The 25,044-nt window shown below is 47.0% G+C and overlaps 1 protein-coding gene across 2 annotated transcripts in view; it reads right to left on the reverse strand.

Annotated features, from left to right (window-relative positions):
- The window catches only part of PLCD1 (phospholipase C delta 1), a 52,513-nt gene that overhangs the window by 22,090 nt on the left and 5,379 nt on the right, over positions 1–25,044 (reverse strand). Inside the window, exons 1-4 of one of the 2 annotated variants that reach the window (XM_032180914.1) lie at positions 22,076–22,283; positions 17,528–17,692; positions 5,243–5,471; positions 210–339 (exon numbers count right to left, since the gene is read on the reverse strand). In XM_032180914.1, the coding sequence (XP_032036805.1) occupies positions 210–339; positions 5,243–5,471; positions 17,528–17,692; positions 22,076–22,175 (624 nt within the window). In that variant the 5' untranslated portion in view covers positions 22,176–22,283. Of the gene's footprint in view, positions 1–209; positions 340–5,242; positions 5,472–17,527; positions 17,693–22,075; positions 22,284–25,044 lie in introns of those variants that run through there. The other variant, XM_032180916.1, reaches the window with a different exon arrangement.

Raw genomic sequence — 25,044 nt, forward strand, 5'->3', positions numbered from 1 at the left:
AGAACACTTTAGTATAACTACACCAAAAGCACTATGCTGCCCTAACTCAGCTGTTTGTAGGAATCTGTTGAGCACCAAAACCCCCACATCCTTCCTTAGTACAAGTAAAGATGCTATGAATTCAATTTAGTTCCCCAACCAAAGCTGAAAGCAGCAGGAGACCTTGTCCTCAGCCAACAGCAAGGATTTCATCTGCTTGCACTTGTTACCTGGAAAATCTCCTTGGCATGATAGTCATCAACTTCAATGTTCACTTCTTTTAGGAAGTTCTTGAGCTCTTTCAAGCTCATCTTGTTGTCTTTGTTCTTATCAGCTTTCCGCAGGCAGGTATGAATCCAACTGCAGGATGATGTAAGGAAATCTTTCCAGATCAGTACATTGTCTAAACACCACCCCTCTGTAGCCCCGGGGGTAAGCAGGGAAATTTCTTCTAAAGACTCTGAACCACCTCTCTGTGCTGCTGTAAATCAGCACCCTCCCACTGAACAGCTTGCATCAGCTCACCTTCTGCTCTGAAAGGGCACAACGGTGCTTTGGCAGCAACAAAATGCTCCATAATACAAGCTATCATGACCTGGGGAAAGCTTTTAACTACCTGGCCAAAGCTGGACCAGCTCTATTTACCCTGTAGGAGTTTCTCGTCACACCATATCACAAAACAGTCCAATCTCTCTTTTACAGAAGAAAGTGCATTCTACTCCGGAGTGTTAAGAGGGGAGAGAGGAGGGAGTAAAAGTACAGGAAACTAATCCCAAGTACAGGAAACTAATCATTAGGGATTTGACTGATATTCAGTGTATCAAGCTGAACGCTGATCAGGGATTCTCCAAAAGAAACGTTAGTATTTATCTTTTTACTCACCTTCAGCTTCTGTATTTGTTTAGGGATTTCTTCCTAAATAGTCTTAAAGAACTTTGTAGTAAGCCAAAATCAAAATCAATACAAACTTTATGGATCTTGACTTTCCTCTATAAAATACACGAGGTCCATTCCTGTATCCGACTGTAATAATAGTTCCTAAAAGTTTCATTTACAATAACTTTAATATATCTATGGATCTAAAGAAATTACTATAAAACATGAGCCTCTTAATGTGACACAAGTTAATTTGAACTGGGTCTCCCATGTTTTTTAGTCTCTTGGGAAAATAATGTTAGACAGCTGACATACCTTGGAGTTTGTTGGGGTTTTTTGTTTGTTTGTTTTGTTTTGTTTTAATATTTTTTTTTTTTTTGCATCAAACAGCTGTCTCTCTCTAATTTGCTTTAACTGTCAAATGACAAAGGTCACCCAAAAGAATCTCCTACTTTTCAATAGAAAAAGGATGGAAGTAACAATTAGATCTCCATGAATCTAACCAGCTATGTCTTGCACAGGAAGCATTGCTTCAAATTCATTGAAAAATAAAAATAAAAAATGCTCGATCTGGATGTTAAACAGAGAAAACTTCAGAATTAGCAAATACCAGCTGGGACATATAGTGCCATAACATTTTATCTGGTCCTTTCAAAACCACCTCCAAAAAGAGGTGCTAACTGACAGCCTTTAAGGGCTATAGACATAACCCTGAAAGAGGGTATTCACCAGAGCTACCACTGGATTAAAATATTTCCAGACACTTGGAAATATGTGTAAACTGTTTGTTAGTGTTGTTGGTCTCATGGAAAGATGAACTTTCTGTCTTTAAAAATCTTGGCAGGTGCTAAACCATGACCTCACGCTGCATCCCTCTTAGCCTGGTAATATTAATATTCCTCTTTTATACACATGGAAATGAAAATAAAGAGAGGCTACATTTGCCCTGGCTCCCAAGGATACCCCAAGGCCCTGTACCAGGCTCTGGCTGGGAGCAATTCCCTATAAAACCAAGTTTGAGACACGAAGCTCCTATGTGAGCTCTCCCAGGGATGCTCTGCTGGGAACACACCACCATCCTCCCCAGGGTGGAGAACAAGAGCATCAATCTGCTCAGCATGTCAACGCGGTGCCAACAGCAGGGCCACCCATTCCCACCCAACCCCTGCACCACTTTTAGCTCCCCTAAAAGGACAGGAGTAATGCACACCTCTAGGGAGCCAAGAGGAAAGCCTGTATGTCGTAGCCAGACGTGGGCAGCAGGAGTGGCTACTAATTCCGTGTAGGAATTACACTGTTTGCTCTAGCCACTGCAAAAGCAAACCACGCTTTTTTACGAGTCTGTGGTCATTTTCACTGATCACGAGCACCCAAAACTCATGCACATATCCAAAGTCCACTCTGGAAAGCAGTATGTGAACAGTAAAAGGGAACCACAAAAGAATATGCCTGGGTCTGACTGCAAATGGATGCTTTTCTCTGCTATTGCTCCCAGAAAGGCTGAGCAACGCGGGAGGGAAATCAGAGAGCCCGCGAAGAGCAGAGGCACACAGCAGGGCCTCTCACCATGAGGGTGAGAAAAATGAGACTACAGACAAGTGGAACCTCAGCCTGTTATTTCAGCAAGCAGTGTTCAGTCTCAGAAGACCCAAACTCCTCATGCATCTGGATCCCCTCAGGTTTGAGAGAGCTTAGAGGAGCTGGGTGAACTATAAGCACTTAGACTGAAATTCTTCTCATCTGATACAAACACTGCTTTGCTGCCCTGGTTGTGGGTCTTCCTTTCACTTTACACAGCTTACTTGGGCCTGGAGAACTAGGAAGGAGCTGGTCCCATTCCTGTATACGTCCAGAGTGCCTGCTTCCTGCCCCTTGTTTTCAAAGCATCTGCCAGCTTCAGGACTACCAGCTTTCTATGCGAAACCAAAGAGGGATGACTGAAACCATCTGGCAGACATCCCATGAATGTGTTTGGAACAGAAATGCTGCAAAACTTCTGGTAAGTGACTCCTGACCAGAAGAAAAGCTCATATATACATTCCAGAATTGAAGCAGGCGGTGCCATGCTACCCTAATGAAAAGTTCCCTGTATTTTCTGGCCTAAAGTCATCCCTGTGCACATACCTGCAATGTTAGCTTAACAACCTCTGCCAATTTGTTGAGGGCGAAATCTGAGGCTTAGTAAAACGCTACTGTATGCACAAGAACATCAGAAATACTACAAGCACGAGGAGGTTTTATCTTGTAGGTATATAGAACTGGAGAGGACACAGAAGACACTAATTCCAGTCCCTTGCTACCATGGTTATAACAAATCCCACCTGTCACTAGCATGTTCTTTGCTCTCAAAACTTGTTTTCAAAATCTTCCTCAGCCCTTATTTGCTTTGTAGGGTCTTGAAGGCTGGAAAAGACCCACAGCAACGCAGTTCTCCAGTGATGGGGGCCAAGCAGGGGACCCAACACTTCTCCTCCACAATTGACTCTTCCCCTTCTGTGCTCACAGATGCAGAGAACACTTCTGAGGTTTAAGTAAGATCTGAGTAAGCCCACGCTGCCAAGCAAACCCAGTGAAGACAGACTAAATTTAAAATCCCAGGCTTTAATTAAACATCATCAAATTTCAAATGAGAAATCATGCTGTTCTGTAATTCCAGGTTACGTTAAATGGCCTGAGACAATCCCAGATTGGAAGCCAGCACTGCACAGTAATTACTCTTCCAGAAATACGGCTTGCCTACCAACCCCATTTAGCTCTGATTCTGCTTTCCAAAGACAGTGAGGCACTTTTCCACGCTGGAAATTTACAGCTTTCTTCCCTTGCAAATGTCATTGTTATTTACCCCCCTCCCCTCAGTGATCTGGTCTCTTCTTACGGGGAAGATTTTCAGCAATATAGTCAATTTTGACATGCTCCAGGGACAAGTTTCTGTAGTCCAGATTTCCCCCACGCACCACGGGGTGGGGGCAGCCTTCGCATTCAAAAGGAAAACTGCCAGGCTGTACCACTTCTATCAGCACTGGAGCTGCAGGATTTCAGCTTGCCTGGGGACTGCTCCTGCCACCATGGACACACAACTGCCGGCACAGCTTAGAGGCTAAAGCTTGAAAAAACACCTGAAATGATACTCATATCGCAAGAGATAAACACACCACCATATGCACATCGGAACTAATGGAATCTTATTCCTTTAAAGAAGCTGCTCTGTGGCTGTGCAAGTGCTTATTAGGCTTCAGAGAACCCACAGAAGAGTAAAGCCTGATGAAAGCTCAGCATTTATGTGCTGTTTCCTTCATCACCAGTACATTATTACCCAGCAGGGAACCCGCGTGGAGTGAAGCCTTGACTGAGGGCAAGGCTCCCCGGGGCCTGCTCAGGCTCAGACTCCAGTTTTGTGATTTTCCCCAGCTGAAGACTTCACATCTCCCTTCCTCTGCACAAATTCTTTGATGTTGAACCAGGCATGAAGCTCACGCAGCCTCCCCTCACTGCAAGCACTATCTGTTTTCCTCCCTGATAGCGGGATGCCTATTTTCGTAGAGCTTAAAGGAACTTAATATTTTATGACCCCTGCTGCTCTGTCAAATCAGGGTGAAATTGGCCAGCAGGTTCATATGTTACGGCCACGGCCTCAGGCACACAGGGATCCTAGAAAATCAAGCAAAAGCTACACCCACAGATATTCTGCTTTTACATGGATGCAAGACTTGCGGTCACAAAGCAACTTACTGAGTGAAACTTGGCCCTGGGGAAAATTCCCTGGGAATTCAGCAAAGCCAGGATTTCACCCAATAACCATCTCACTCTCCTTCTCACAGCTAATTCACTCTTCTTTCCTGCTTTGCTCCTTTTCCCTTCTGTGTCTGCATTTTCTCTAGAGCAACTGCAAACTCTTTCAGGGCAAAACTTCCTCCCATGCTGAGGCAAATAAGGAGTAGTTTCACTAAAGTCAGAGGAGCTACCCTACAGTAAACTTGGCAGAGAGAAGAGGAGAATCAGTTCCCTTGCCTTGTATTGCTGAGAAACATGATAAACAATACAGGCTTTTTATGCCTTGCCAAAAAGTGCCTGTCCTGGAGTTTACTGCAATGCAAGTGAAACAGACCCCTGAGGAATACAAAAGATAATGATTGTTTTATCTAGAGATCCCTGAAAGGGGCAATTCTTTACTTAAGGAGCTATGTGGAGCCTGACTCCACTCTCGCTTGTAGGAAAGGAAAAAAAAGCACTGGAAACCAGGGATTTGCCTGGGTGCAAAATCAATGTGAGAGAAAACTCGGTGCCCAGGGCCAATAGGAAAAAAGGGGTCTAGTCTACTATCTCCACCCACTGAGAAGGACAAGTGCTTCTTTGTGTGTGATTAATCACTTTACAAGGCAAAGGATACTGTTGGAGTTTCTGTTTCTGGTTCATGGAGTTGCTGTGGGCTATGATTTTCCCAAGGCCGCGGACCCAGTGGTTGGCATCGTCCTCTGAACTCGCAATGAGGTCCAGGTTTTTCCGCTGGTCTTTGAAGACGATGGAAAAGCAGCGATACTCTGGTACATCCTTGGCGTATTTTTCCATACCTTCTGTTTTATGGCCTGACCTCACATCCCGAATATCTTCAATGGAGACTGTGGAAAGAAAGCAGAGCCTGTTGTCAGCAGGGGTTCAGTCATCCTTATCTCTATTTGGTGATGGATATTCAGAAATTACTCTTTTTCCTTTTCCTGCAATCTCTCCCTCCCACAGCCGGAGGATTCCCTTCTCTTTTCTGCCTTCCACAAACTTTGTTGCTGCAGAAAGCTCAAATGAAAAGGCATAGACAGAGCAAGAAAATAAACATACAAAACCCCCGACACCTCTCCTTTGCTCTTTTCCCATGTCCTTTATTTAACAGAGACTCAGAATATGCATGTATGCCATACTGTGATACCATGTTTATGACTTATCAGTCATTGTAAAGGCTGGCTCCAGTCCTTGGAGCATCTCTGCCTTGACCTCTGCCCCTGTCTGTGAGTGGGGGAGATGGGTCTATGCTTCCCCATGAACAGAGGCAGGTAACCCAGTAGGTCTGTCCACTTTCCCCTGTAAATCTGGACCTGGATTTATCACTGAGACCATCATTTTCAAGTGTCCCACCTGTGACACTGATATTCAGAGACAGGAGCTACCAGTTTCTCAAATCCGTGCTCCTTTCCATGCTTCTGAAAAAGGACACCAGAAATCACTGATTGCTTTTTTGGCTTCATCTGTTTGTGTTTTCCTCACCCCTCTATAAACACAGGGAGACAAAACACTAATCCTCCTCTGGAAAATGCTTGGGTGCTTTTGGCGTTTTAGACACAACTAAGATTTCTCTTGGGCATAGTATTAGATGCCATGTAATCAATAAGCACTTGAAAGACCGGAGGATCATGACCAACAGGACCTCACCCCATCAATCAAATAACCTTTGGCTATTCTAGTCTCAGAACTGGAAACAAAGATTTCTAACAGCCCACGGGGAGATGAGAGGGACCAAAATCGTTTGCAGAAAGTGAGAAGGTAAAATTTAAAATCCCATATACGCTTCTCAGTCACACTAGTAAAAACTGGGGAGACAAAGACCAAAGCCTCAGAGCAGTTTGGTGTCACCCACGATCCGTCCACACCCCTGCCAAAGGCAGACTTGATCCTTGTTGCTGTGAGCAAGCAATACACAGCTTTCAAACCCTCCCATTTCCATCTCTGACCCTAGGCTAGTGGAAACGAGCCCTGAAGGCACACCAAGTTTGCCATGCATACACACAAAGCAGTCCAGAAAGAGTCGTGTATTCAACAAAGTACATGAAGCAAAGGTATGTAACTGAGGCAGCCCTACTCTGATCTGAGAGCATTGCTGGTGCCCTCAAGCTCTGATGAAAGCAGGAAAGCTCAGAAACTGAGCTCTCCCAGCAGCACACACAGCCTCCTTTTGTATTTCTGGAGTTGATGGGCCACTTAATACACCTACACAGGCCTGAGAGAAAAGGGCAGACACCGCTTAATCAGATTTGATGCTGAGAAACTTAACACCTAAATAGGGATGGCACTTACATACACTAGATGGAAAAACTGTTTGAAAATGGTGTTGGAGTCAATAACTGAGAACGTCCAGTTTCATTTGCCTTGGGGTTTGACAGACCAGTAAACATTTTGCAAGCATCTACATTCATCTCAGGGCACACACACAAAAGATAGCACACCTGAGAGATTGTATTGGGTTTATGTGGCAAGGTTTTGGTAGTGGGTGGGCTGCAGTGAGAAGAATCCAGCAGCTGCCCCATGTTACATACAGGCCAGTTTCAACTAGCTCCAAAGGGATCCACGTCTGGCCAGAGCTGAGTCAATAAGTGATGTTGTTTGTGCCTCTAGGAGAGCAGATTTAAGGAAGGGGAAAAAACAACTGCACAACAGCAGCTGGGAAGGTGAGGAGTGAGACCCAGCCCTGCAGCCCCCAAGGTGAGTGCAGCAGGAGGGCAGGAGGTGCTCCAGGCACACAGCAGCAGTTCCCCTGCAGCCTGTGAAGGGAGAGGCCCCTGGTGGAGCAGGCTGTCCCCCTGCAGCCCATGGGTCCCACATGGAGCAGATCTCCACGCTGCAGCCCCCCCCATGGGTGGAGGAGCCCCCGGTGGAGCAGGTGGATGTAGCCTGGAGGAGGCTGCGGCCCATGGAGAGCCCCCACAGGAGCAGGCCCCGGGCCGGAGCTGCGATCCATGGAGAGGAGCCCACGCAGGAGCAGGGGGGCTGAGGGAGATGCCGCCCATGTTGAGTGATCTCCATGTCCTTAGCCTTTGAGCCCTTTTCAAAATATTCTTCCCTCTTTCCCTTAGAGGAAGGGAAGTGAGAGCAACTGTAGGGGAGCTCAGCAGCCTAGCTGAGTAAAACCACCACAGAGATATCCAGACATCTTCAGTAACACACATGCCTAAAACCAGATTTCAAACTGAAAAACCTATTCCAGAATGAAAAATATGGGTAAATATTAATTCCTGTCTCATGGAGGTATGAGACTGATTTTGTTCGTGCTTGTCTTCAAGGAGCTTTGTTAAAAACCATATGTGAGTGTAAAATATCTCTACTATTTAGCTGAGTAAGAGAAACTTGAGAAATTTACCCCCCAAAAGAAAAAGATTTAACCTATTCCTTCATTTAAATTGGTTCATTTTCACTGTTACAGTGCCAATTCATTCAAATTCAACACTGCAGAAATACACAACTCAATATCCACCCTGCATATTTTTAGCATGGCTGCCCTGGGATCACCCAAAATTCACTGGATGCTCATCAGAGTTTAAAAATCTCCCTTTTTCCCCAGGGCAGTCATGATATAGCTCAGCTGTGGGGAAAAAACACACACACTCAGCAAAAAAAACCTACAATTTCCAAAAATTAGCAACTGTCCAAAACCAACACTTGACATTTGCTTTAAATTCCCACCATGCGTTGGGGTGGTCAAACACCTTCCATAACACTCTGCTGATTTGGTGTCTATATAAGAAGATGCCGTGAGACCCTTCCTGGAGTTGGCAAAGCTCCTCTCTGATGATGAGCAATTACCTTTGTGTGGTCTTATTTTCACTTGGTGAAGGCCAAGAGTGGAACAGACGGAGGGGAGGGGAGGAGAGGTTTGGGTTGGGATGGGATGGGATGGGCTGCTGTGGAATTACATTATCTGGCCAACTTACTTCAGAGTGAAAGCTTATGGTTTTGAGTGCTAAAACTATCTTTCGAAGAAAAGGGCTGCAATTCCCTTGAAGCTAGGCTGCTGGTGGAGAGCCTTTCTGCTGAGTTTGCTTGTTAACCAGCACATTGGGCAAATGACAGGGATTGTGCCTTATGTAGCACTGCACAGTTTACACCTTTATTGTAAAGGATGTTGTGATGTTTAAAGGGATTCAGCTCAGTCAAAATACCTAAATCTCAGTATCTTAGTTAGGCTCCTTTTATAAGCAATGGAAAAAAAAAAAAAAAAAAAAGAGAGAGAAAAAAAAAACTTTTGGAACACAAACTTTCTGTCCTATTTAGAAATAAACTTTAGCATGTGAGAAATCAAAGCCTAAATCTACGACTACAGTGGATCCTTGACCAGAAAGGAAGCCCAGGCAGAGCACCTCAGAGGCAGATGTGTGCCATGCAGATGGTCCATAAGCAGGTGATTCTGCTCCACTCCTGGTGTCCTTTGGTTATGGCAGTGCAAGTGGAAGGATCATCCTGTTGTTCCTCATCACCTGCCAACTGCTCACCACTGCTTGGCTCCTAAGTTATTATCCCTTCAGACCAGCTAGCTACTCTGCTTGTGCAATCAATCCCTAAACTTTGGGTTGGCAATGACAGAGTGTTTCCAAGACTAGAAAATCTGATGTTAAATATTGGAAATTTAGAATGTATTCTTTGGAAACCGTTATCTGGCAAAGTGAATCCACTGGAAAAAAAAAGTGAGTTGTGTGGGAGGAAAAAAGATTGAAAACCTGTAGCTGGAAGGGCTGCCTTGATCTCCATGGAGTATACTGCTGAGAAGAGGATGATGGAGGGCACAGAATGTCCCCATGCAGAAAAAGTACAAGGAAGGCTGAGAAACAAGATCAATGTCTACTGTTGTCACACAAGAGACAAGAGAAACTATCAGCGCAGGAACCATTAAAAAAGCAAAGGAGGACATTTTTTAAAGCTTTCCGTTGCTTGGTCATATGTACTGCTTTCATCTATCAATATAAAAGCTGAAGCCAAAGGAGTCAGCCCAAGCCATCTGCAAATGTTATCTCTTTTCTGGAAAATCTTAGTCCAGCATGAATACATTATCAGCTGCTCCTGGACAAAGACTGAGCTGTATTAGCAGTCCCAAACCAACTGTGTTCTCAGATGAGCTAGCTGCAAGGAGAGATCAGAAAGAAGTGGGGGACAGAGAAGTGATTTACAGAAGAGGTGCAGTTACAGCAAACACAGATCAATCACATATCCCTGCAACCTCTCCTGGTCCTTCCCCATCACGCCACAGTGGGGAGGTAACCACAAGCAAAAGGGAATCTGAAAAGTTTGCATCTGCTTCTCTTAAGTGTTTATGTCTGCTGAAAAGTTGGTTTGTGCAAAGCCCAAAATAATGAAGCATCACACTAGGAAGCTTGTGTCCTCCCCGGCCTCCAGACATTGAGTCAAACAGGTTACATGCCGGTCAGCCTTCTTGGCCAGCACCACAGCTGATGGTCATAGCTCCCTGCTCACATGGGCATACACCAGCATTCCCTGGAGCCACTGAGATTACTCCTCTCAGTCTCACGGAGATGTGAGAATTTTCTTTTTATTCTTGTGCCCCCATGCACCTCCCTTCCTTGGTCCTGTGCCCTTCTCCCATTTCACCCATAGCATTATCAGGTTTGAGTCAGGCCCACAGAATACAGAAGAACAGTTTCAACAGCCCAATATTTTCAAGGAGTGTCTCTTTTGGGAGTCTCTTCTGTTTTATATTTCTCTCTTCATGCCTTTCAAGGAGTTTGCTGCTACACTTACAAGCTCATCCCCTCATGCAGAAGGACAAGGAACACCTCCTTTGAAGGAAGACAAAAGCTGCGACTCACACCGATGTGCCTGAAAGCAGACTTAGAGAGCATGCAAGAGCTCAGGTCCAACAGAGTGACCCACAAAACCTTACTGAGCGGGTTCGGAGCCTCACCTCTGTCTCTGCATGACCCAGAAGCTCCCCCAGGCCCTAGGAGCCACTACCACTTTAGTGATAGGACCAGAGGGAATGGCCTCAAGTTGTGCCAGGGGAGGTTCAGGTTGGAAATGAGGAGACATTTCTGCCAGAAAGAGCAGTCAGGCACTGGGACGGGTTGCCCAGGGAGGTGGTGGAGTCACCGTCCCTGGGAGTGTTCAAGGAGAGGTTGGACGTGGTGCTTGGGGACATGGCTTAGTGGTGATATTGGTGGTAGGGGGATGGTTGGACCAGATGATCCTGGAGGTCTCTTCCAATCTTAATGATTCCAGAATTCTAGGATTTCTCCCCAAGGGTGGCTCCTGAGGGAAAGGCTCCCCACCTGCCTTCCACCAGGACCTGGGCCAGCCTCACCACCCTCCGTGAGGTGCTCTTATGCCCACCTCAGTGCAAGGACTGATGCCCTACAGCCCTGCACAGCGGGAGGCCCATTTGTGAGGGAACCAATCCCTCAGGAGGCAGTAGGGAGAAGGACCCAAATTTGACCTCCCCTTCACCCTAAAAGCGGCAACACCAGAGCATCAAGAGTGCATCAGAGTCACATATACGCACAGGGAGCCATTTGGCAGCCAAAAATACAAATGCTGAAGAGCCAGAAGTACGAGCCTGACAAGGTGCCTCATGATTAGAGCACTTGTGTGAAAGACGAGCCCTGGCCACTGGCCTCTGCTCCAGGGGCAACGTCCATCTCTTCTCCAGTCATTGCTCCTAATGTAAAACATCCAGACTCTGCTGGGAACGTGGACAGTAGAACACTTTGGTAATCCTAAAAAAAAATACAGAAAAAGGAGGAGCAGAGGCAGAAAGCAATCCCTTTACCTTCCTCCTGATTGAAAGGCAGCCCTTTGAGGGGAGATGATTTGTCAAGACTTACAGAAAAGAGAGACAAGGAACTGAACCCACTTCTGCAGACCACTAAGGATGTGAAGGACAAGGACAACAAGCTGCTTCTTACTTGTGCCTTTGCTGATAACAAGGGAGATGTATGGACAATGTATGGACACATGGAGGCACTGCCAAAACAGTTGGCCTTGGGAGGAGGGGGGAAATTTTTTTTCACTGTGGGGCAAATGCTCTTCAGATCCTTCCCTTTCCATATCCTACTTCCCCTTCATTAACAAATGATGTCTGCAGTGTGGCATCCAGTCACGCTGAATTACTCCATCCCTCTCTAATTGCCTTAGTAAGTCACTTCTGTTTACTGTCAGGAAACGCAGACGAGAAATGCACTGAGCTGTTAATAGCTCGCACCATATTTGCACACAACACTGCATTTCTGCAGAGATCACCCCTTCTCCAAGCACAGCTCAGCCAGGTTGCTTTAGCATCTTGCCAAGAACCGACAAAAGCTGCTACCTGCCCCCAGCACAGCCCTGCCAGCCCGGGGGGCTGCAGTGAGACTACACGGATTTTGCAACACGCTGAGCACATGGGGCAAACTGGCACTGTGTGCTGCTTCTCTCCTTGGTTTTGCCCCAGGAAAAGCACTTTAGCTGCTTTCAGTTTCACCATAGACAACTGATGCTAGTGGCTAAATGCAGTTGGGATCGGGACCTTTGTAATCAGCAGGAGTGGGAGCACATCAAATTCCTGGACTGGGAACACCAAAGGTCATCCAGCACCCTCATCACTGATGGATGCTTTTGCATCACGATTCGAGGGTGGGTTTAGATTGAGCCCCCCTGTACTGTGCCTTCTTAGCTCTGACCACATTGCTCTCCCTTCTCCCTGTGTCTGAATTACTCCAGCTCTTAACTGCTGATTCCTCACCCGCTCTCTTTGCTCCCCCTCCACCAACTTGCTCAGCACATGGTTTGTACTGGAGATCTGCTGCCCGGCAGCCTGCCCTCATTGCTGGTGTGTGTCACCAGCTGACAACCACTGATATAACGCACGTGTAATTTCACAGGTTGTTCAGAAATACATTTTAATAAGAGGTCTTTACCCAATCTTTCCGTATAAGCAACACAGGTCAGGGCGCTGATATAAATAGTGATCTCTATTTACATTCCACACACCACAAGCAAGTCCCTGCAAACTATTTTTGCCACTAGTTTCTACTTCTCCTGCCACTAAATTTGGATCTAAGGCTCTTACCACTTCCACCTTTGCATTTAACTTGCTATAGAGAATAAGGTCGGTATTTGCCAGCAGACTGCCTGTGATGAAAACTGTCCCAGAAACTCAAGCAGTGGCCTGATTTAAAATCAAATCGAAAAAACAGGCAGCTCTGCAATTGAAGTGACTTGTTTTATGGGTTGAATGATTTTGATAAAAACTAATGAGACCCACAGACAGACGGTTTTGTTTTCACAGCTGATGGCTGCCTTGCATAACATATTCACATCAGCAAATATTTTTCCAGGGACAAATACATGTCTGATCGTGAAGGCAACTATTCCTAGAGAAACTGCCTAACCAGCTCCAGAAGGAAGCTGTTGGTGTAGTCAGTTTCCTGCTATGTGCATACAGGTTGCTGAGAATTTCTGTTGACTTTTGGCACTCATCAGATCCGCAGGAACAACTTAAAGTTTTTACTTCTTGACTTGAGCAGGCACAGAGCAATACCATGTCCTTTCTGTTCTTCTAAAGGCAAGTTCAGAGCATTAATTCAATGGAGGCAATCATTCATCCATCCATAAAAATGGTACAGTATGCTCATCACGTGGTGTTTTAAGGGTGTTCCTAAATTTAACAGAACTGAAAACTGAAGGAAAAAGTTTTCTGCTGAACACTGGTAGTACAGAGTATTATAAAGCTTTAAACTGTATAAAATATCCTATAATTGGGTTGGAATTGGGAGGAACTGGAACAAGTTCTGTGCATTTTTAATACTGAAGCTAATTAATCATTAGATGAAAATATCAATTTCATGCTTTAAAATAATAATACAATCTTCATTTAAACAGTTGTGCGAGCGTAGCTTGCCTCTGCAAATTGCTTCCCAAACTGTTTTCTTTTAACCAAAGTAAAGAAAAAAAAAATACAACAATAGTAGTACTTCAGTAAAGCTTTTGGCTAGAAATTGCAATGTTTGAGCCAAAACACTTAAACTTGTTTCTTGATTGCACAGTTCATGACTCAACGAAGCACCCCCACTGAGTCACCCCCTGTGTGGTGTGCGAAGCTCGCTCATGGCTGTCATGGGAAACGTCATCTCCCTGAGCTTCCAACAGAGAAAGGGTGCAGGAGGCAGCGAGGTACCTGCTCCTCTGGGGCCCTGATGTAGTATCCTTGAATCTAAACCACTCATTCAGCCTTTTCCTTCCTCCTCTGAATAGTCTGTTTTTCCACCAACCGCCCCAAAGGGTGTTTCACTGGAAAGTTTTCAACCATCCTACAGATCCTCAAGTTCAGAGAGTTTCTGAAGGGATTGAGGCTGGCTTAAGTGAGCTCAAGCTGGGGATTTCAGCTGGTTTAGGAAAAAAAACTTTCAAAAATTGATTTCACTGAAAGCAGCACGTGGCTTTCTATTCTTTTGCATGTGTAGATGAGACCTGATCTTTGACCACAGCTAGCCAAGGCAGTGTTACTGACAGGTTGCTGCTTCTTGAGTGCAATCCCCTCTGCCTCCCTTCTCTCCCACCATAATGATGCTCAGGAGAGAACAGGCACTGACTGAACTGGCTGTCTACCAGCCCCCTTGCACAAACCTCTTCTTTTGCCCCCAAACTGTCAATCCTGCCACTTGAACCCCGATGGATCATGGTTTAACATTTGTTGGAGAACTGTCCCCTTAAGGTGCTTCAGGGGCTTTTTGCAAAACTCATTCCTTGGGCCTAAATGGAAGTACTGAAAAATAATGGATTATGGATAAAAAAGGAAAAAAATGGATTACATTCCTCCTGTGTAGCAACCATATTAGAAGGGCAGCTTATTCCCCCAAAAAAGCCCTGTAGGTAATAAGAGATATCAAGACAGCATCCAATCTAAATTTCCAGTTGTTTAAAAGGCAGGGGAAGGTAATGGTTGTATGCCTTGTATCTGGCCCAGGCAACATCTGTGCCTGTGACAGCCCTGATATGTTGGTTTTTTTCAACTTCAATCAGCTGAGATTCTCCTGTCTATCCCTAGAGATCCGCAGTTTTATCTCCTACAGACACCACCACACAATGGTTTACGAGTAGCTTTTCTGCCTGATTATAAGAACAGCAAGAGGAATAACAGGAAACTGCCCAAATAAAAAACATAACCCTTACCCTATCCAGACTTTGCTCCTCTGAGGTGCCTCCATATGCCTGCTCTGAGTTCAGCTGCAGATAAGATTAGGCCTTGCTGCTCAAACCTCCCAGTTTCCATTCAGCTCATTCTTTTTCCTTCCTTAAAAAAAAAGCAGCTTATCATCAGTTTTAGAAAGGCTTTGCACTGGAGTGCACTGGAATCTGTTAACCAGGAAGGGTGACCCTCTGGAGAGACTCGCCTTGAAATTCTTGGTTTTGTGTATAAAATCAGTGATCCTGAACTCTTCCTCTGTCTTCTGACTGCCTACACACACCAAACCAAACGAGAAGGTGGCCACAGCAATAAAACCTGCCAGAGGACACAACGTGAAGCAGGGGCAATCCTCTCTGTACCTAAACACAAAGCATCCTGGTGAAGTCAAATGCCCGATAAACAAACCCAAACCCAGCAATCACTCTGAAAACTTGGGAACGAAAGGTTCCGGAGGACCAAGAGAGGAGAAAGGCATGGGAAAATGTGTGGCTTTGGGGTTTTGGCTGGGGACTGGGCAGGCATCAGTCCTGTATTCATCTCTCCTGTTGACTTCCGGGTTCAGGCACATCCACTGTGCTTGCTGAAAGCAGCCCCAAGGTGGCCATCCAAACCTCCCAAAAACTTGTGCCAGCACCTCCAGCAGACCTGCACGTCCTCCCAGGAGCGTGTGGGACGTGGCCTGCCCCATCGTGCTTGGTTGGTCAACATGACATCAGGCACGCTTCTACAGCCAGCAGGGCATAAAGGTGCAGAGCCAGCAGCTCCGTTGCTGCCCTTTGCTTTTTCAGAGCAGCAAAGACAGCTGTGCCTCAATGCCTTGTCTCCCTTCCTGGTCTCTTGATGATAAAAAAAATAAAAAAAACTTTCTGTGGGGAAAGGTGTGAATGTGTGGGAGTGTTACGGAGCACATCTGTGGGTGTGAGTCAATAGGCAGTTCTACTCCATCCTTGCACTGCACCAAGGACACTCCTAGGGCAGAGCTGGTTCTGCACTGCCTCCATCCCCAGCAGCGCCGTAATGTTAGCTGGGCCCAGTTAGCAAAGTCTATCTCGGGTGGTGTTAATCCACACCCACGCAGACACACTCCCAACCTGTGCCCAATACCCAGCTCGAAGGATTTGATCTTACTGTGGGGCTCTTATTGCAACTTAACACAGAATAAAGTTATGGGGGGGCCAGTTCTCCACGCCACTGGCCCAGCGATGGAGAAAATGGGATTGACCAGTGCTCCTCCGAGCAGGTCTCAAGGTCCATGAAGCCTCCTGTTCACTTCAGAGGATCAGCTGGGGTGGGAATGTTGCTGGAGGTATCCTCAGCCCCTGTAATTTGGAAACTGCTGGCTCAGAGCACAGGAAAGAAAGCTCTGAAAGCCATTCTTCTCCACTCACGCCCTTGTTTGTTTTGTAGGAAGACATAATCTGGGAAAGGATTTAGCTTTTATCTGGGACAGAGCTCCACGTAACAGACATTGCTAGGGAGCAAATGCTCAAGTGTTATTATGGGGTATTGCACTGGTACCTAAACAGCCCAGCTGAGCTCAGGACCCTGCTGAGCTTAGGACCATGCGGGACATGCAAGCACACAGCAAGGGACAGTCTCTAATCCAAAGCTTTTTACAGCTAGATTGAGGAGGAGAAAGGAAATGCTAGGGGAAGGATGCACAAAGAGATTAAATGAGCTGGCAAAAGTCATATAAAAGATTTGGGTTTTAAACTAAACATATTTTGCTCTGCTACCTTACTCCTCCTCACCATTTCTGGGAGAGGGATGGAGTAGTTTGGAAGACCAACTCTTCATTTAGTTAGCTGTGACTGTTAAAAGCAAGCAGTGTAAATAACCCAGGCAGCATGTTCTACATTTTAGTATGCTATAAAATAAGTTCCACATTATTCATTTACCTCCTGTCTTTACCAGACCATGATTATCAGTGACAGTGAAATATGTCAGGAAAAAAGAAATGGGAAGGAAAAAAGCAGATACAAAGAAATACATACCCTGCCTGATCCCATTTTGACAGCACATGGCAGGACCAGGAGCCCCTGTTCCCAGTTATGGCTCTGAGCTGGGTAATGCTGGGGATGAATGGTTGTCCTTGTGCCCGTGCAATAGTGACTGTCATATCTGAACTTCTTACAATGGGGCAGATTGTGAATTTCCAAGATAAGGATGGGAATAGGTTCTCCTTCCCAAAGATATCTGTCCTGGCAGAGCCCAAATCAGCAGTCAAAGTGCCCCATACCATGCCACGGATGCTCAAGCCACATCACACACCATGCATTACACATTCAGGTGTCCCCACAGAGACACCTGAGTAACCCAAACCCTTTATTTGGAGAGGAAATACGCCAGGTAGGGCTGCTGAACCTGGCACAGCCCAATGCCCCAGTGGGACAATCCCTCAACACAACAGGACACCTGGGTGCCAACTGCTGCTGGCGTGCCCTTCCCTCTGCACACCGCATCACGCCACGCCACGCCACACAGCCCCTGTGGTTCATTCTACCCCATGACAATTTTGAGCAGTAGCTCATGAGCTTGGGAAATGCGGCCATTCCCGACTCGGCAGATTCCTCCCAGCTGTCTCCAAAACAGACAGCATAACTCAGTGTATGATACAGGACGAGGGAAGGATCTGGTTGCGTTGCTCCAAGCCCTGCCTTTGCACCACAAGCACGTCCTGGTTCACCCCAAGCACCTCTGCAGACCATGCCCCACGCCTGCGATGATGCAGATTTTACTTACAGATCTGTGACTCTGGAGACCTCAGCATCTTCTTCGATTCCTGCCATATGGTTTTGCAGTCCTCCTGGAGCTTATAAAACCGCTCCTTTCTCCAAGAGCTGGACTTCACCTTCAGCAGCTGGCTGCCTTTTAGGAGGAACTTCAGATCCTTGTCATCTTTCAGGCCTGGGGAGAAAGAGAAGTGGTAATGATATATAAGAGCTAGCACAAGAAATAATAATGTACATAGGGTCTTCCCTTCAGCAGGACACAAGTCAGAGACATAAACAGAGCACTACAGTGCAGCCAGCTCTGGGGAGAATGGCGGAGTAGAGACCCAGAAATCTGCCACGTCACATTTTATGCTCACAAAAGAGACTGGAGCCTTGTGGATTTCTTAGACTGAGTCTAAAGATTTCTGTACTATAATTCTCAGGTGGTTTACAAGCATCAAATATTTCCTTCACAGTAAATATAGTTGAGATGCAAGAACAACAGCATAAAAGTAAAAGCAGAGGAAGGAAAGTTGTGGAACTTTTAATTGGAGTGCTGCCAGGAGCTTTGAGGAGAATTCAGCTCTATTCACAGCAAATTTCCTTCATGAAAACAGGTCCCTCTCTGAAAAGCTGTCCCCTTCTGGTCCCAGCACCTGCAGAGATTTCTCGTCTCAGACCAGGTTCAGGAAGGCACTTAGACATCCAGAGAAGCAACAGTCATCTACTAAGGCTTTCAAAACATACATTTGACATTCTACATGGTTTTGAACGTCTCAGAAGTATATGACTTCCACATACCTAAATACCTTGGAGATTTTGTCCCTCAGACCAACCATTAATTAGAGATCTGCAGTGTGTGAACTGGTGCAGGGCGGGTGGGGGGCAGCAGGAGAATGAAACATGAGGAACACACCCTGGGCTTCCTGTAATAGGCACCTTGCAGCTCTGACATTGCATAAAAGGCTGTTTCAAAGCTGGTGAAACAACATTTAGCTCTGTAGCATTGAACAAGCCCAACTCCAACTCAGCATGACTTCTGCTAACCTTATCTTGAGGATGCAGGTGAGGCTGTCACTAATAACTACTTGGCCACTTGCAGCCACCTGACACTCCCATCATAGGATATGTCCCAGCGCTCCATAAACACAACAGAGCCCCACAAAGCAGGAATCCGAGTTAACTGATTTGTGCAATAAGATTTATACTGCAGCGTGGCATTCCCCTGGGCCATTGGGTTTGTTCCTCCCTGGGCAGAGCTGCCTTGAACGGCTGCTCTTTGAACAGGACAAGGCAATAAACCGCCAAGCATTGCTTCAGTCCTACATGAAAAACAAAACATGGTCATTTTGGGTTGGTAAAATCTGCAATCTCTGTCAGAGATAAATATTAGGGGTGTCCTGTGTCCACCCAGTAAGCAGCTCAGGGCACCTCACTGGTTTCCAACGCTGAGGAGCAGGCCTGGAGCTGAGCCTCGGTGAGGCATCCAGAATTGAAAGCACCACAACGGGAGCTGAAGATCATGAAGAGGTTGCTGTGGCCTCTCTCTTTCCTCTACATTCAATTAGCTGTATCAGTAATTAAGTGCCTGCACATGCTACAGCCTCTCAGCTCCAATGTCAGGTTTGGAAGTGCCCAGGAGGAGGAATTGAATGCTTCCCCTAGAAACTTCAGGAAGAAATTCATGGTGAGAAGGAAAAATCTGGCTCCCACAAAGCACAGAAGGGTGAAAGATTGATCTCAGCTATGGGATCTGGGACACCCTCTTAGGTTTGCTGAGGTTCAAGCATACCCAGTCTACAAGAGGCTGGACCAGCCACGGGAAGGACTGACACCACAACAGCCCCACAAGGCATCGGTCTCATGAGCTGCAGTGTCAAGGCTTCCTCTATGATCCTAAAGTCTTTCAAGCACAAAGAATTGCAGACTTAGGCTTCACTAACAGTGATGTGGTACCCCTGAAGGTTTCTGGAGAGGGAACAAACTTCCTCCTCTGTGTTCACCCACAAAATGTATGTTCTGGCTCCCAGCCTCACTCCATCTTCCCTCAGATCCCAACCATGCAAGGCATCGTAATGGGACTAGAAGGAGGACATGCCATCCTGGGGTGACATGAGCAGGAAAGCAGGAAAACCACCAATTCCTTTGGATGCTTATGTGCATAAGTGTGCAATGAGAAACCCCTGCTGACTGTGACATGTTTTTGTTGCACAGACTCTGTATGCAGCATGCATAACATGTCATGGTACCTGATCAAAAAGCTGCATCAATGTCATAAGGGCAAATTTGGATGGCCACTAGCAGTAGTCAGGGGTAGGTTTGTCTCCTCCAAATTAGATTCACACAGGTAGGACACAAGCTGGAGTGAGCCCTTCATCCTTCTCATAGCCCAGGCCTTGCATCAGCATGGGACAAAATTCTCTTTCCTCTTTGGAGGATCCAACTACAGGTTGGGAACAGCCCTGCCAGCCATCCCCACCCATCCTTGGCCACTGTGACCAAAGACCAGGACAGGTTCAGCGACACAGTGAAGGAGGCCACTGCCCTTCACAGAAGTAGGAGAAAAAGATGAAGAGAGAAAGTGCATGGTGAAAGGACAGCAGAGATCAAAGATCAAAGATGTCAGGGAGCGTGAATCAGAGGGCAGCGAGAGAAGCCAGGGAGGGGATGGAAACAAGTTTGCCTCCAGAAGATGGTGAATTTGGTCAGGAAAGAACAAGAGGGTTAAGGATGGGTGTCTAAGAGCTCTATCACCCCTCTGATGTGGGAGGTTGGTACTCTCATGGGGCCTTTCAAATACACAGCATTCACCCAGAGTTGACCTCTGCCAACAGTAACCCAAAATACGGATTGAGCCACCATGGTAGGCCCAGAGGAAGGAATAAGGCCCGTGTTTTGGGTCCTGCATCCTATACCAGGTCCAAGCACTGCAACAGACTCTTTAAATGACCTTGGGCAAGGCTCTTAGCTTCTCTGTTCCTACCTACGAGGCAGATAGCAGCGTTTTATTAGGTCAGAGATGGACCACGACATACTCTGATCTGACAATATAGGGCCACAAATGCAACCCCAGTGTGTCAGTGGGACATGACTCTCAGCTGGTCATTTGAATTGCTTTCCTGAAAAAAAATAAACCTACAAAAAACATCTTTTCAAAGCAGAACCTTCATTTTTGGTTTTATACCCAAACCAGTCCCTGGGGACTTCTACCAGACATCCCCAGGGAGCTGATGAGGTTGGCCGTGCAGAGCCCTGTCTCACAGCAATGGAAACTTCTGTGTGAAAAAAGCCAGAGTTGTCATATACAAACGTCATCTAACGATCCAGAAACACTGTGCAGTGGGACAGGGATCTAGGTTTGCAATTATATAACAGTGCTGGGCACGAGAAACATGATCGCCACGCTGAAATAGATGTCCAGATCCTGCCTGAAACATGTGGCAGGGCCGTGTCTTGCTTAGCATCCTCTGCAAACCACCAAATACACACCTGTCACACAAAATTGTGCTATGAGTTTCAAGGGTCAGGCTCCCCTCCTTAAAAATATCAGTCAAACACTTGCTAAACACAACACACGTAGTGTACAGTACAGCTCAGAGGGAAAATTGCATTTGGCATAGGCAGGAGAGCCTCGAGCACACACAGCACCACCGCGAGCATGAAGTTAATATCCTGCACTATGAAGCTTTAGACACCAAGAGCCCCAAAACGTTAACCTTTGTGTTACCCATCTCAGGTTTACAGCAAGCGGGGAACACCATAAAACAACAACTGTCAAGGCAGCAGCCTGGCTCTGAGTTCACTGAGGAGATAGTTGGGATGATATTTACAGGCAACAGCGACAGTCTGTATTTCTGCATTGCTCGCTTTGCAAATCTGCTGATCTGATAAAAACATCAATTACGACTGCTATAAAACAAGCCTCCTCCTGCCTGCTCCTCTCTCCCACCTGGTTGAGGACCAGGCACAGCTCAGGACTGCCAGTTTAAAAGGGCAGAAAGCCTTTCAGATTAAACACAGACAGCTCGGGGGGGGATTGAATGGTGATTTTCCATTTCCACCTGCTGTCTGTAGCCACGTAAATCAACGGACCCGCATCCACTTAGGCTGTCTCTCCAGACAGCAGGCACTAGCCGTAAATTCGTAGTCAGAGAAGTTACGAAACTCGCTGGGGTTTCCTGTCTCTTTTCATCTGGTGAACGCAGCCCTCTGAGTGGTTCCTCGGGCTGTAATCAGCTGGCACCGCACCGCTGACAAGTCCTAAAACCGGGCAGAAAAGGGGCACTGCCGCCCCCAAACACCCTCACGGCACCACCAGCTCCAAAGCCCAGCAAGAGATCTGCAAACCCACCCTCTGCCAGGGAGGTCCCGCTTTCTTTGATGCCTCGACCGACGCGGTTCGTACATCTGGCGGGTGGTTACAGGCAAAGGAAAGGAAAAGAAACCTCGGGAGTTTAAAAATAACCTCGGAGCTGCCTGTAGGGTGGAGTGCTGCCTCTGCACAGGGAAAGGAGGCAGAAGCGAAGCAGCTGCCAGCGTGTGGAAGCGCCGAGGGTCTGGCCAACGTGGCCCTTACCCAGCCTGATGCCGTTCAGTGTGGCCACTCGATGGCTCTGCTCCCGCAGGATGTTCTCCTGGGACGCGGTGCGCTTGGGCGGCCTTCGGAAGCACTGCATGGTCCAGCGTAGGGCTCGCAACGAGGCACCACGCGCCAGGAAGGATGGGGGGCCCCGTCGGCCCCGAGGGGATCCCTGCTCATCCAGGAACCCCGGGCGTTCGCCGTGTCCAACTGGGCTCCAAGGAGGGAGAAGAGGCAGCGAGGAAAGGGCAGGCAGAGGAAGGCAGAGGAGGGCAGAGTCCGGCTAGGGGTGGGACTGTGGGAAGTCTCTCCTCCTGCTTGCTCATCGGCTGCACGCGTTGGGTGCGAAATTACAGCCGGCTGTCTGCCGGCAGCAGCCCAGGTAGAAGGAGCAAGTTTTCCTACAGGCAGCCAGTGGGGTTTTGTGCCTCCTTTCCAGGGGCTGGAGGGGCCCCAAATATTGCCTGTGGCTCCAGGGGGCTCGTCAGCTCAGCCTGCCCACAAACGCCTGGCTCAGGGACCTCGGCTCCACCCTTTCCTTCTGTGCCGAGCTCTGCGCTGTTCCCACTGACATGCAGCGATTGATATACAGGAAGCTAAAAACACCGGGGCAGGCAGACGTAGCCCGAAAGCCGCTCGGAAATTGTTTTAATGCTCCTTTTTCCACCTAGGGGAGAGCATTTTCCTGAGACTCCGGAGAATGTCTTCCCTGCCACCGATTTCCTACGTGACTTGGGTGAGTCACTTACCCTGTGTTTCTGCATAGCTTTGGGTTTATTCTTGTAGTTCAGGTTTACAGGTAGAGGGATAAGCCCCCATCAGAGGTTAACTTGTAGAGGGCTTATCCCAAGCAAGTTAACAAGTTAACAAGTTGGTTATAGAGAATCACAGCTGGTGGTCTCCTGGTCAACCACCCACCCAAGGTGGGGTCACTTCAAATGCAGATCAGGTGCTCACAGCCTTGTCCAGGTGAGTTTGGGATATCTCTAGGGATGGAAACTTAACAGCTGATCTAGACCACTGTTCAAGAGCTTAGATCTTCTCATAGTGAAGAATTTGTTTATATAAGTTTAAGTTGTTTATCTAAGTTTCCCTTGCTGACCCTCATGTTCATTGCCTATTCTCCTGGCAATGATTCAGACTAAAATCTATTTCTTCCCTAGCCATGACTCCTTCTGCAGTGAGCTCTTCTTATTAAGCTGTCCCATCCCCGGTAAATTTACAGACCTTTTCAGCTTTTTGTCATTGCCTTTGCAGAGCTGCCGCCCTGAAAAGCCAGCCACAAGTGAAAATAATGCGGTGAGATGGATCCAAACTGGAGTGAATGCCCCTTACTGCAGAACCAGCATCTGCCTGAGAAGCTCGACAGCAAACCACGTGTCACCATCTCTGCTGGAGATCCAGGTCTCTCCACCATCAGCCCCTATCACACCCAGTGCATTTTGTGTTTGGTTTTAGAAACAGATTCTCTATTTCAGGTGTCTGGCACCCCAGCCATCCTCCTCTTTCTCTGTATTTTGGAGGAAGCCCTACTAACACACATAGATCAGCAGAGGTGACTAGGTGACCCAACCAGCACAAGGACAGGATCAGAGTCATTAATCCCTGGCACAGTGAGTAAGAAACTCACTGGGGACAAGGCAGAGCCACTGCCTGGCCTTGAACAGCAGCACAACTAGTAACGCCTTATTATAGCAGCTCCAAGTCACAGAAGGCAAAAGAGAACAAAGGCATTTTATGGATGGGACACTGCCGAACACATCAGCCAGGCAGTGTGCTTGAGGAAATACCCCCAGCCTCTTCTGAGCCCTCTAGGTATGCCAGATGTCTTTTTAGCCCTCCCCTGGCAGTGGGGGGCTTGCCCTTGACCTGGCGGGTGGGTGAGCACCGTGATGTGATGGCTAGCTCATGCTTATTAGCTAGCAGGCTCTGAGCACTGCCCGTATTTCACATTGTACTGGAGAGTGCTGATTTAATTAAGGAGCGGGGAAGAGAGTCATCTCTTGTACTCGCCTTGGCAAAACAGTTTGCTTCTGTGCACCAGCTCTCCCAGCAGCCAGTGTCCCATAGGGATCGGTTTGGGAGCACACAGATCCCTTCTGCCTCATTTTCTCATTAATTCCTAATAAAAAGTGTCAGCAACAGCACTGCCCAGAGCCTCCCAGGCTCTCAGAGAACATTTTATTGTACTTCTCCCTGAAGTTTACACATACGCAAAGCACAGGATCTCGGCGCTCACCAAGTTTAGACATTTCTCCAGAGCAGCAATGAGCAAGTTCTGTTGTTGTGAGCACTTTGGAAATGCCAGGCAGATAAAATCAGTTTGTTTTTAAAACAAAGATGACAACACTGGGCCAGAAACACCCTGCTTGGGGAAACAAGAGATCTGGATCTATTGTGGTCTTGAGGTCATTTAGAGATAATGTCATATCTGATAGACAAGCCGTGATGGGTAAGTGTGGCACTACAGGGTACTCATTGATGTTACCCGATGCTGTGTCACATGCTGGTGCTGAAGGAAATGATTCCTTCAATGGCTCAGGGATAAATTCTCCAACCCTTATTCACTGCAGGTAACACCTGACTGGGGCCGAAGCCTGTGAACACTCAGCCATGCGATTTTACCCCTATGACCAACCCCACAGAAATCGATGGCACTAGTCACATGAGTGAAGTTATTCATGTCCTTGTGCCCAGGATCGGGGCTTTGCTAATCATCCTATTGATTCCGGCTGGATTACTCGCGGAGCAAATGGAAATTGATGGGAATGAGGTTGTCAGAACACGGTCCTGAAGTTAGCAAAGTGCTTCAATATGCAGGAAACAGGCACTTGAGACAGAAAGGCTGGAGAGCCTGGTAGGAAATGGGCTATGTGAGAAAACTATTAATGCTGAGGCTGCTCTTCAGGCAATTTTCCAGAATGAATTAATCTTTATCACATCCATATGCAAAGGACCGAAGGAAG

Source organism: Aythya fuligula, chromosome 2, assembly GCF_009819795.1.
Source record: "Aythya fuligula isolate bAytFul2 chromosome 2, bAytFul2.pri, whole genome shotgun sequence".
Classification (NCBI taxonomy): Eukaryota; Metazoa; Chordata; class Aves; order Anseriformes; family Anatidae; genus Aythya; species Aythya fuligula.